The sequence below is a fragment of the Mya arenaria genome, chromosome 13, assembly GCF_026914265.1.
Source record: "Mya arenaria isolate MELC-2E11 chromosome 13, ASM2691426v1".
NCBI classification, from domain to species: domain Eukaryota; kingdom Metazoa; phylum Mollusca; class Bivalvia; order Myida; family Myidae; genus Mya; species Mya arenaria.
Window position 1 is genome coordinate 41,584,562 of NC_069134.1, and position 13,550 is coordinate 41,598,111.

General features: G+C 34.7%; 1 protein-coding gene across 12 annotated transcripts in view; it reads left to right on the top strand.

Moving 5' to 3' along the window:
• The window catches only part of LOC128213060 (focal adhesion kinase 1-like), a 105,690-nt gene that overhangs the window by 66,163 nt on the left and 25,977 nt on the right, over window positions 1-13,550 (top strand). For all 12 annotated transcript variants that reach the window (XM_052918568.1, XM_052918558.1, XM_052918560.1 and 9 more), the window contains 3 exons: window positions 4,749-4,889; window positions 7,908-7,985; window positions 13,046-13,259. In XM_052918568.1, the coding sequence (XP_052774528.1) occupies window positions 4,749-4,889; window positions 7,908-7,985; window positions 13,046-13,259 (433 nt within the window). The remainder of the gene's footprint in view (window positions 1-4,748; window positions 4,890-7,907; window positions 7,986-13,045; window positions 13,260-13,550) is intronic.

A 13,550-nucleotide genomic window follows, 5' to 3' on the forward strand; every position in this document is an offset into this window, starting at 1 on the left:
GATTGACCCTATATATTGTTAACATATTGTTAACAGAAACGTTTCCAGGGATTTGAAAGATAATGAAAAATTCAGGATCCAATGAATATTTGATGATATATTTCGGCATGAGTGCAAACTTTGATGGGATGGTTGTCTTCTGGAAAATGTCTGATGTTTTAACGGTGAAAGTAATGACAGATAAGGGCATTTTTGTTCTCTAGAGGTATGCCATGTTCTGCCAAATGTATTGTCTGCCTGCAGTTTAGTAAAACAAATACAGTGGTGTTATTTTAAGAACAGCAACATGCACAACAAAAAACAGCAACAGTAATTAAATGAATAATGGAACTCCAGCATTTCTTTAACAACACCAACAACAGCAACTAGTGTAGTTACTATTTTAATATTTATTATTATGGACTGCAGAAAATAACAAATACAGTCATCAGCTTTGAAATTATATCGTAGTATGTTCGTACAGTTACATCAATTTGCAAAGTTGTGTAACCCATATCTGACTGTTAAGAATTAAATCAGGATAGAGTTGCTTCCCTTGTTTCAAATTATAGAATCAGTTGATATGCAAAAATCAACAGAAATAAGTAATTATTTTGAAATTATGTTAAAAAAAACAACTATTTCTGTAAGTGAAGGTTGCTTTAATATTGGAAAAATGATATGTGTTTACTTCAGTAAGCAAATATAAAATATTTTTGAGGGTGAGAGCAGTCCTTTGGTTTGGGTGTCCACCTCTCACTCAAGAGGTTGTGGGTTGGATCCCCACCAGGGTGAGAGTGGTCAAGTGGTATAGGTGTCCACCTCTCACTCAAGAGGTTGTGGGTTGGATCCCCACTAGGGTTAGAGTGGTCAAGTGGTATAGGTGTCCACCTCTCACTCAAGAGGTTGTGGGTTGGATCCCCACCAGGGTGAGAGTGGTCAAGTGGTATAGGTGTCCACCTCTCACTCAAGAGGTTGTGGGTTGGATCCCCACCAGGGTGAGAGTGGTCAAGTGGTATAGGTGTCCACCTCTCACTCAAGAGGTTGTGGGTTGGATCCCCACCAGGGTGAGAGTGGTCAAGTGGTATAGGTGTCCACCTCTCACTCAAGAGGTTGTGGGTTGAATACCCACCAGGGTGAGAGTGGTCAAGTGGTATAGGTGTCCACCTCTCACTCAAGAGGTTGTGGGTTGGATCCCCACCGGTGAGAGTGGTCAAGTGGTATAGGTGTCCACCTCTCACTCAAGAGGTTGTGGGTTGGATCCCCACCAGGGTGAGAGTGGTCAAGTGGTATAGGTGTCCACCTCTCACTCAAGAGGTTGTGGGTTGGATCCCCACCAGGGTGAGAGTGGTCAAGTGGTATAGGTGTCCACCTCTCACTCAAGAGGTTGTGGGTTGGATCCCCACCAGGGTGAGAGTGGTCAAGTGGTATAGGTGTCCACCTCTCACTCAAGAGGTTGTGGGTTGGATCCCCACCAGGGTGAGAGTGGTCAAGTGGTATAGGTGTCCACCTCTCACTCAAGAGGTTGTGGGTTGGATCCCCACCAGGGTGAGAGTGGTCAAGCGGTATAGGTGTCCACCTCTCACTCAAGAGGTTGTGGGTTGGATCCCCACTAGGGCAAGAGCATTCCTTTGGTACAGGTGTCCATCTCTCACTCAAGAGGTTGTGGGTTGGATCCCCACTAGGGCGATAGCATTCCTTTGGTACAGGTGTCCATCTCTCACTCAAGAGGTCGGTTTGGTCACTATTGTACGTACGTGTCAGCCTCTAACTCGAGAGATTGTTCGTTTGATCCAATACATGGCCTCTCAAAATGGACACCAGAACTAGTTTCTACCCAGGAAAAGTACTCAAATGTGAGTCTGTAAGCTGTCAGCTTTGTCCCAATCAAACTGAAAGAAATAAAAATTTGTCAGCAAAATATCACTTCATTTGGCTTCAAGATGTCTGATTTATATGGTGACCAAATGTCCTAATAAACAAAGTAAGTACATCCTAGTAGATACTTCAAGAAATAAAGGGAAGAAAAACACCCCATAAGTGTTGGTAGTAGCTCAACTCCCATAAGTATTGGTGGTTTGAAGATTGATCTATGAACCGGGATACTTCCGTTTAGGAAACTGATTGTTTTCAATAGGGACTTAATGGGCCACTTATGGTGTCATAATTCCATTTTTATTGGTGGGTTAAATGTTTAAGGCCACTCATATGTTATGTTGTGGTTTCTTCCTGTTGCAACTTGGGGCCATATTCATTACTCAACTTAGATTTAACTTAAAAGATGTCAGAGTGAATCTTCGCTGTTTTGATTGGACTAAAGATTAATTGGCCAATGAAAATACTCAAATTTTGATTCTAAGATTGTTTAAACTTATTAATTTTACAACGATTGTGAAACCAGTTATAACAACATTATATTTAATCACTCTTGTTGGCACGATGTTATAATTAGGCAAGAGAATGGTTTCTTGTTGTGGGGGAAGTTGGAGTACCCTGAGAAATCCCACTTGTCCGGCTTGGTGACCACAAACCAAACTCGCATGTGCCCTGGCTGGGAATCGAACCCTGGTTGGTTTGGTGAGAAGTGAGTGCGCTTACCACTGTTCTGACCAGACAATCTTGATTCTAAGATTAAGATCCAATATGGCCCCATGAGGTATTTTTTTTATGGGTTTTATAGAATTATCTCCGTAATTTTTGCATGGTGTTTAAACTACATTCTGCTATATTAACCGTGTCCCATTCATAAAACTTACATCTTTAAATTCATGAAATTTGTGGTTTTAAAATGACATAAATAATTCATCAAGGAAGTGAGAAATGTCAAATCGTGCAAAATTGACGCACACTTGAACCAATTAAATATATGTCAGTGTCCTAGCATGTAAAAGGTGAGTAATTCTCATTAGTTGTGTACTTGAGTAACACTTAAAACATCTTGCCAACAGTTTTGCCAACAGTGATGGTGGTTACATTCATTGCAAAGGATTTTACAGGGAACGCTTTTTTGGAATTTACGAGTGATGTGTAACATTAATTACTCTTTTGTCTAGTTACTGGTTTATGTAAGTTCACTTTGGTGCTTCTGTCGACATTCGCTATGTCAAACTCTAGTATCTCAATGTTCTGGTAATGTTCTGGTAATGTCAAACTTTTTTTCGTTGGTTTTAGTTAGACTCTTGTTATTTCATTTATATCGAATGTTCATTATCTCAAAGTATTTCCGGAGGTCCCAAAGACTATAACATAGCGAGTCTTGACTGTATTTTAATGGAGTTGCAAAATTGATACATACGAATAACTTTAAAAATGTTTGGCTCGTATTTTAATAAAAAGAAAAAAAAAAATGAGGGTGGTATAGCTGCAAATTTGCCTCTCATTCAAGTGGTCTTGGGTTTGATTCACAGCAGGTGAACTTTTTCTGAATGTCTTAAAATCACACAGTACTGGTGTCTGCATGAAACGGTCTTGAGAGTCATTCATATCGTTCAGTGGTCTTCACAATCTAGCATAAATATATATGAGTATTAAGCAAAGAAAACAGTCTTAATATGATATGTTTCAAGTCTACTAACTCTAGTTAAACCTTTATGAGGGTGAAATTTGTCTTGGAAGGTTATTAATTAGTTTGTCCAGCAGCTGGTTCCGAATTATAATTCATTAGACTAGATACATTCTTTTCGACAATGTGTACATGCAGAGGTCCATTAACTCTAGTTATGGGTTTTAAAAGGTGAAATTTAACTAGGTATTAAGTATTTTGTCCAGTAACTCAGGTTCCGAAGAATGTCAAATTTTGAGTTTGTGTTTCTGCCTACCACCCTCTAGAGTCTTGAAAAACCCTTAAAATGGCCCCTGAAATGGGAGGTACAGCCTCTGTTTTGTTGATTGAAAAATATATAAGATGTCTAAGCATAGACATTTGGGTACATTAAACGGAGCCATCAAAATTAGATACACACAAAAATAAGTAAATACTCATATGCTTAATTGCTTCATCTTATGTGAATATCGTTATAATTCAATTTTCTCCACATATTTATGTTCAGAACATATTATTACCGGTATTATTTGATAGACATGTAATTATAATTATTTTGTCATTAATCTTGGAAAAGTTCATAATCAAAGATAAATTATGTGAAGATTTCTGCAGTGGCTAATTTAATTAATTTGACAGATTAGTTTGCATTGAGAATAAAACATTCATGACAAAGTTAACCTAGTAATTGTTACTCATTACGTAGACCTTAATTATTTTTTTCTATAGTGTGGAATTTGTTTGAATAATTATCAACACTAGATTTTCATTAAACTTTATAGACAATTAATTTGGAATTTTCAAAAGAAAACATTACCATCATGAAAATATATATTTGATTGATAACTAGTTTTATAACAATGTGTATAATATATGCATTTAATAGTGTTTTATGTATTTTGCACTATAAATTATCAAAATACTATTTGCGAAACAAAAAGAATATCATATTTCATGGTCATTTAATATGAAATATTTGTTTACTGAAATTGAGAAGGCTCATTTTTATCAATTTTAGAACATCTGTTTAATAAATTCCATATTCAATGTTATACCTGAATGTTCTGAAGATATTCAGATGAACGTTTTACTCTGGTTTTAATATTTTTGTAGAGTAATCCCCCTTGATAGAATTGTTTTAAGATATGGATTAAGCTTATGAATACAGATGAAGCATAAGCCATTATTTGTAATGCTCTTACTTAACTTGATATTATTCTCTTTTCAGTCAAAGAATCTCCGAAAAGCCATACAACAGCATTTCAAGTCCTACGCTCAGTTATCGGAGTCAGAGTGCGTTTATCGATTCTTCGATACACTCTCACAAGTTACCAAATTCTACCAGGAGCGATTTAAATGTGCACTTGGGGTAAGTTTTCTCACATTTAAGATTTTTCTTGGAAAAAAAAAAGCAAAGATATTGCCGAAGCCCTTATGACATCGATAACAATTGATTGACTGTGGAATCCCACCAAATGAATCTAAAGAAAACATTAAAGATTTCAAGAGACATGTATTTGAAAGGGAAAATTGAAACACATATATTCACTACAGCCATAGTCACACATGCAGCAAGTCCCATAACTCTTACGAGTTATTTCCATCACTCTTGAGTTATGATCCTTGAGTGACGATTTCAGGATTCATGAATTTGAAGGGGAAAATTGAAACATATATTCACTACAGCCATAGTCACACATGCAGCAAGTCCGGTAACTCTTCCGAGTTATTCCCATAACTCCTGAGTTATGTCCCTTGAATGACTTTGAAGAATTGAGGAACCTAAGCATCTCCATTCCGTGCTCATATTGAGTGAAATTGATACACATTCATTCACTACAGAAAAAGTCGCACCTGAAGCAAGTCCCATAAGTCTCCTTGAATGACTTAGAAAAATGGAGGAACCTAAGTGCCTGCTTTATGGTCTTGTATTGGTGTAAATTGTTATACATAAATATTCACTACAGCAAAAGTAACACTTGAAGCAACTCTTACTAGTTATTCCTATAACTCCTGAGTTATGACCCTTCAATGACTTAAAAAAATTGAGGAACCTTAAAGCACCTGCTTTCAGCAGTCTTATTGGATGAAATTTGTACACATATATTCACTATAGCAATAGGCAGCAAATCCCATAACTCCTGAGTTATGCTCCTTGGCACTTAGAAGAATGAAGGAACCTAAGCACCTGCGTTCGGCATTCAAGTGTTGGTTCGAACGGTTCTAGATCTGTTAAAAAATGGTTTGTCTTGTAATATATGTTATTAGCTCAAATTGAAATGATTAAAAAATAAATATTTTGTTTAGTCTTTAAAGTTTTAATGGTGTGGAAATGCTGTTTGGTTTTTCAATTATTCCAGCACTACCAAGCTTTATGAAAATATCGTCATAAAAACATACAAAAATTTAATGAAAATGCTATCTTAATGATGAAAGTTATTGTACAAAAAGCATGCATCTACGTAGTTTCAAAGAGGTATTAGATATTCTTGCTGGTTGGCATTCGTCATCATCATCGCAGATATACCAAGAATTCAAAAACCAAAATAAGCCACACTAGGGGATTTGATGCCAATATTTAATTGTTAAAAAACTTCTCATCTCATGATAAATTTATGTATTAGATATATTTTGATATTTGTTGTAAAGCAGACTCTTGGATGATAAAATCTCAGCATGCATCCAAAGAATACACTTTGTTGATTTTCATAGAATGCTGATAAGCCTTAAGTAGGCTGTGCAACATCTGTAAAACATAGGCTTTTGATCAGGACTTAAACAAATTATTGGACATTCAGGTGTTGTTTTTCGGAGAACAAAGTTACTTGATTCTTGGAAGGTATTGAAATTTGTGGGCTTGAATGAAGACATATACAACTTATAAGCGTTTAGGCTTCTTTTAATCATGTCTTCATTTAAACAAATTATTGGACAACTTCGGAGAACTAAAATACTTGATTGTTGGATGTTGGCTGTCAATTAAGACATATTACTGATAAGCATTTAGGCTTCTATTGTTCAGGTTTTCATTTTAACAAACTATTGGACATTCAGGTGTTGTTTTACGGAATACTAAAATAGTTGATGGTTGGATGGCATTTTTTTCAATTAGCATGTGAGCTGTCAATAAAGACTTAATTATTACTGATAAGCATTTAGGCTTCTATTGATCAGGTCTTCATTTTAACAAACTATTGGACATTCAGGTGTTGTTTTTGGAGTACTTAAATACTTGATGGTTTAATATATTTTTTTAATAAGCATGTGGGCTGTCAAGCTGTTAGGCTTCTATTGCTCAGGTCTTAATTTTAACAAATTAGAGGACATTCAGGTATTGTTTTCTGAGTACTAAAATACTTGAATCTTTGATTGCATTTTTTGAAAAATCATATGAGCTGTCAGTAAATACATATTACTGATAAGCATTTAGGCTTTCTTTGATCAGGTTTTAGTTTTAACAAATAAGAGGTCATTCAGATGTTGTTTTCATTATATCCAGTTACTTGATGCCTGATAGGTAATTAAATATGTGAGCTTGTAAATTAATACATAATACTGATAAGCATTTAGGCTTCTTACCTGCTGGAAGGTCTTAATTTGGACCAGAAATTGGGAGTTAATGAAATGCTAGGTCTGGTCTGACATGATAGTTGTTGATTGAAGGTTTTATATAATGTGAACTTGGAAATTACTGAAAAGTGTAAGAACTACACTTAACATCTGTTTTGTACTAAAATAGAATTGCAAATGATGTTTCAATAATTAAAACACTGAATAACGTAATTTTGCATTTTCGGAAATCTGTAACGATTGGAATATCGAATTGAAATGTAAGTATGTTTTTTGATACAAATTCTAACTTAAACTCAGATTTTGATTGTTATTAATCCAGGTTTTTTTCCATGGATTTTTCAGCAGAGGGAGGAGTCCTTGGACCCTCATTGTTGACATAATTATGGTCTCTTGTAATTTATATAGAGCTCAAATATCATGTTTATTCTAAGTACAATTTCATTTTTGGGGTCAAAGTGAAATGAGTGTCTTGAAAGATTATCAGGGAGTCAGGTTTGGGATTCTATAGATTAGGGTCTGGTTGGGGTTCAAGGTCTTGGAATCGATTATCAAAGGTCAGGACTGCGGATTTCAAGGTCATTGAATTGAAATCACTGTTAATGAATCAGTATAACTTTTATAGAGACTTGAAATGGCTTTAATACTTCAGGCAAAATATCTTAAATACAAGCCAGTAAATAACCAAATAAAATCAACAATATATGATAATAAATCAGAAATGCTAAAATTGAGAATAATTTGTCTTTGTGTAAATGAAACATTTTGGCGCCTATATATATATTTGTATTTTTACCATGTATAATGTATGTTACAGTCTGGTTGGAGCATATCAATGGAGCTAGTGATAGGTCCGGATGTTGGGATCAGCTACCTCACAGAAAAGGCTTCCACGGTAAGTTGTGACTCTGCCACCTGAGTGTCAAAAAGTAGTTAAAATAAAATGTTGTTTTCTTCACAAAGAGGTAAAATAATTGATGAAAAGTTCAGTTTAATGAAGAAGTTTTAGTTTTAAACTATATTTATTTCACAATGATTGTGAAGGAAGTTATATTACTTTATACTAAATCACTCTCGTTGGCACAATGTTGCCTGAGAGTGTTGTCATGTGATGTGGGGGAAACAGTAAAAACTGGAAAAAAAGAACACTTGTCTGACAAGGTGACCAACCAAATTCACATGCGCTCAGACTGGGAATCAAACCTGGTGAAAACTGAGCCCACTAACCAGACTAACTTTAAACAGTTCGAAGGTATCCAAGGGTTACTCCTTGCATGGTGTTCTTGAGCTGGCAGTAGGGGTCTGGTCTGGATGATCAATGAATTCGCTAGTGGGTGATATGTTTATGGATATGTGAACAAGGATGTGTTTAGGTGTATTGGGAACCCTGCAATGCTCCAAAGTTGCTGAAAATATTTTTTATCTAGTTTGAATGAGACTAATTTGAAAGATAAACATGATGAACTCTGCTGGTACAAGTTTTCAGATCAAGGATGTTGTGTCTTGTTATCAAAACACTAAACAATTAAGCGGCTCAAAGCTCAAAATTAAGCGGCTCAAAACAAACAAAAAGTCTATATTCTAATGTTTTTCATTTTTTTGTATCAATCAAGTGTATATCAAGCTCAGAAACATTAATCTTGCAATTATCAAACATAAATCTTGACCCATTTCCTCAATAAATCTTGTGGTTTTGAAGAAGTCGTTTCCTGATACTTACCAAATCGTATGCACCAAAATAGCGTACAATGTTCATACTATGTTAACAGAGAACTTTCTAGCTTTAAATGCATACGTGCTCTAAGTTGTTGTTTTTTATCACAATCATCTTCTTAGTATGTCTGTGTTTTAAAAAAGTTGAGGTATGGTCATTTGTCGTAGCCATGGTGTTGTTATCATGGCTGTTGGTTCTGTGCAAAAACTTTAATTTTGGCCATTACTCAAAAACACTTAACAACTTGGTACACATGTTACCAGTGACTGTCAACATACATACCAAGACACATAACTCAGGCTTTCACTATTGTCAAGTTATTTCCCTTTATTGACTGAGAAAAATGATTGAGCATCTCTTTATTTTTATAACAATACACTTTGTAGTTGACAACATACTGTAAATTTCCTTTTAAACGTGCATGCCATAATAGATGCGCAGAGGGTCTTTTTATGAGTCTTTTTTGATTCTGTGACTTGAACAATTTCCTTATCTGCTGAACTCTAAACTTAAAACTGTTCATTGTGAGAAGTGTAGTCAGTATTTAATTTTGATATCTATGACTCTTTGTAACTTACTGTGAAATCATTAATGTTCGTGGGGCATTAATGTTCGTGGTTTTCGTGGGTTAGGTGATCCACGAATTCAAGATCCCACGAAATATAAACCCTTTATTCACTTTTTCAATTGCCTTGTTACGTACATACTCTAGTATATTCTTAACAGAGGTCGCAGTATACAGTGTTAACACCTGTCTCACTGTATAACTTACGATCATTATTCTGTTAATATATTATAACTGCCTTTAACAAATAATGAACCAAATCAATTAAATGTGTTTTATGCAGCGAATGACAGTTATAAGCACGTGGTTAAACGTGTGCTGTTAATGAAAATCTCCAAGTTTACAAGATATGCGTGATGAGTTTCCATATTCGATTTTTTTATTTAATGAAATAATTAATCGATTACTAGTACATTGAAGGTTACTAAGCACCGAACGTGACAATATGCGCACCTTTTCGGTGTTTTCACAGTTTGCAAAATTCTTAATTGGCATTCAATGGCTTCCCATATCTGTATTTATGATCAGGGTACATCTTCTTTTATTACCTTTATTCCCATTTAAATCTATAAGTGGCATGGGTATATGCACTAATTGGCATGTGGTACACATTAGCGAGTGTCATAAACCGAGTGACGTAGAAGACGGAAATCACGGGCCAGCGCGTGGATATTATGCAGACGATCTAGGACAATCGCATCTTCGATTTTTTTTTTCAAAAATGAAAATCCACGAATTTAAGTACCCACGAAATTGGTTTTTTTTCGGCAAACCACGAAATTTCATGCCCACGAACATTAATGATTTCACAGTAAATGCTCATTGAAAAAAGCACATTTTTAAAAGTTTGCTTAATAGGGATTATAGTAGTTCTCATATAGATTGCTGAGTTCTTCAAAAAGACAGTGAAGGTATCTGTTAGTAGTTGAATAGCACAAAATGATGGTTGTATTACGAGAAATCATAAAAAGCTTGGCACACATGTTTAGAATAATATTGTGCATGTGTGTATATCAAAATGACTGTGGGTAAAATATTCCATGAATTATGCATCTTCATTTCATTTAGTTAAAACAAATTAGACAGATATTGGAATCTGCCTTAAATGCAATCTCATTAGTCATATTCCCCGATAGGTCTTCACATTGTTACACTGTGAGCGTAATGAAGGGAACATCACTTTATGAATTTAATGAGAATGCACCTAAATCTCTTTTTCTTTGTAATTGTGCAAAAGACAACTAAAAAAAGGTGTAAAAGGTTGCAAATTTATCTGAAGATCCTGCCTGTCTTTGAAAAAACATACAAAACCCGGGAAGGCTAACAAACAACATACAGGTGGTTAATTTCGTTGTAACTAATCAGGAATACGTTTCTACAAATTCTGGTGCTATGGGCTTATCAGATCAGATAGTGAAATACAGGAGATAGCCAGTTTATTAACCTTTAATTTATTCCACATTGCTGAGAAAGTATTTGGACTATTTCATGACTTAGGAATTGTGTTTGGAACCATTTCTAGCTTGAATTTATTGCAAATAGTATAACAAATGTTGTTTTATATTAAAAAAATACAATGAAAACTACAGGGACAAGCCAAGCAGTCCAAAATTCAACCATAAACCCTGTTTTGATGCACAAGGTATCGGCCAAATCAACAATGAACTAATTTAACACAAAACTTGGTGCACATGATACACATGTGTGTAGCAAGACATATAGCTCTGGCTTATAACGCTCTTGTCTGAATATAACTTTGAAACAGGCCCTGATTTCTCGAAACTTCTTAAGTCCCTTATAACAGGATTAAGCTAAGCTCACTATTTTTGGTTTTCAATAAATTGCGTAATCTTAACTTCTTTAAGAGTTTTTGTATTTTAGATAGGAACTATCATCATGATTATCAGAATAAACATTTTTTCATTTATCAAAATTCTATTTAAGTATGTATTTTGGCTAAAGGAAATAAGCAACTTAAGCCTGTTAAGCTTAAGAAGTTTCGAGAAATTGGGGCCTGGTATCTAAAACAGCCATTTTATAGAAAGAAAGGGTTTACATAGAGAATATTACATTCATGGTTATTCAATATGTGATTTAGTAAACAAGTTCAATACATTTCATATCGAATGACCATAATTGCAATATTTTTTATGTAAAGCATTTCTGTAAAATGGCAGTCAAGAAAGTGAAATTCCCATTTATATCATATATACAAATTTGATTGTTTGAAGCCCTAACTAAATGCATAAATCGTCACTATATTACATAAACATCTTCAACACTATATAATTATGACTCATGTCATAGTTATAACATTAGTTTTATAAAAGAAATATATATAATGACATTTTTTCACAATGGCAACCTCATTTATGACTTTTTGATGTTATTTTTTTTGAGATTTATGACTGACAATGATCTGCTAAACCATTCCTGTCAGCATGGTGTCTACTCACCAATGGGCTGGGTTACATGCCATACCTGTAAAACCTGCTAATTAGCTAGAAATGTCTGAGATTAATCACCTGGATATAAGTCTCAGATTAACTGATAAGCAATAGGAAGGAGTTCCTGGTATTATGTTATTATGAGCATTTATTTTGTGAACTCTTTCCATTATGTTATTGGCTCATGAACATTGTTATTATCTATTACCTAAAGAGCTTTGACCCCTCCATTGGCATCTGTTAAAAATGATTCATATTAAAGGGACTAGACACCAGATGGTCCCAAAATCGGCAAATACTTTATTTCCACACAACAAGCTTGGAATTGTCAATACTGATCTAATATGAGGTAGATGATACATCTTCTGATGAATTAAGTAATATTTTGTTGCTGTCTCAGCTGAGTTTACCCATTTAAAAATAGCGCATAATGGTTTCCCAGTTTATTGTGTGTATATTTTGGCATGGGAGTCACATGATTAGTACAGATAAATATACCAACGCTATTTTTAAATCAACTGGGTACTACGTGGTAGACAAACCCAGTTAATGTTGAATTGGAAAAAAATGAAAAAAACTATGAAAGATGTGTCGTAAGCGATGTGATACATCAGTAAGTAAGATTCAATGCCTTGTACACTACAATATCAATTTTATGAAAGTTTTTGACAATTTTCCTCTTTTCTTGCCATTATAACATCTGGTGTCTAGTCTCTTTAAAACACATGAAAAAGTCCAGTTAATATATGAGTTATACAAGAAATCTATTAGATTGGCTTGCTATGTTTGATGACGTAAATAAAGTCTGTAAAAATATCCTGTCCATTGTAAAGTTTTCTTATTTTATATTTTGAATAGGCATAAGTTTATACTTAATTCTTTTTGGCTTGATTTTGATGAAAGCTGATAGCCTACAGAATCATGCTCCAGACCGTTTTTTGCATAGAAACCAGAACTGATGTCCATTTTGAGAGGCCATGCGAACGATCCCTTGATGGTGATTGGACCCACAACCTCTTGGATGAATGACGAGAACCTTTACCACTCGACCATATTTATCATGGCAAACAAAAAGACCCTTCAATGGACAATGTACATTGGGAGTCACTAGTTTTTAGACTTACTTTGTGTTAGTTATAGAGCCCTACTCAATTCTCATATTTTTTTTGTGAGCTTTGCTGTTAAAAATAGATTTATAAATATAATAATGTGAAACTTCATTTTTACAGCCTACACATATGGCAGACTTTTCTCAAGTCCAGTCCATCCAGACGCTTAGTCTCGATGACGGGAAGGGCGTGCTCAAAATCCGAATCGCGGGCGCAAACGAGCCGTTGACAATTACATGTTCATCGCTGTCAGAGGCGGAAGACATGGCCGACCTGATTGACGGCTATTGCAGACTGGTTCATGATTTCCAAGGCTCATTTTGGACCAAAAAAGGTAAACCAGTCTTGTGGTGGTTTAATGTTACAGTAGATCGAATATACTGCTAGACTCACGTAGCTATCGTAAAAAGGCATGAACATTTTAAGTTTAGAAATGGATTAAGTAAAAGCTTTAAATTTCAAACTATACATAAATAATAAATAATGGTCTCTTTGTTTTGTGTCTTTTGTAATATCAACTTTCATGCCATTTTAGAAGCCATTTTGCTCTTTGCTATGACTGACAAATGTATTCAGATTGTTTTAATTACTCCATTTTTCATCTTTAAACACTGTAATTTAATGA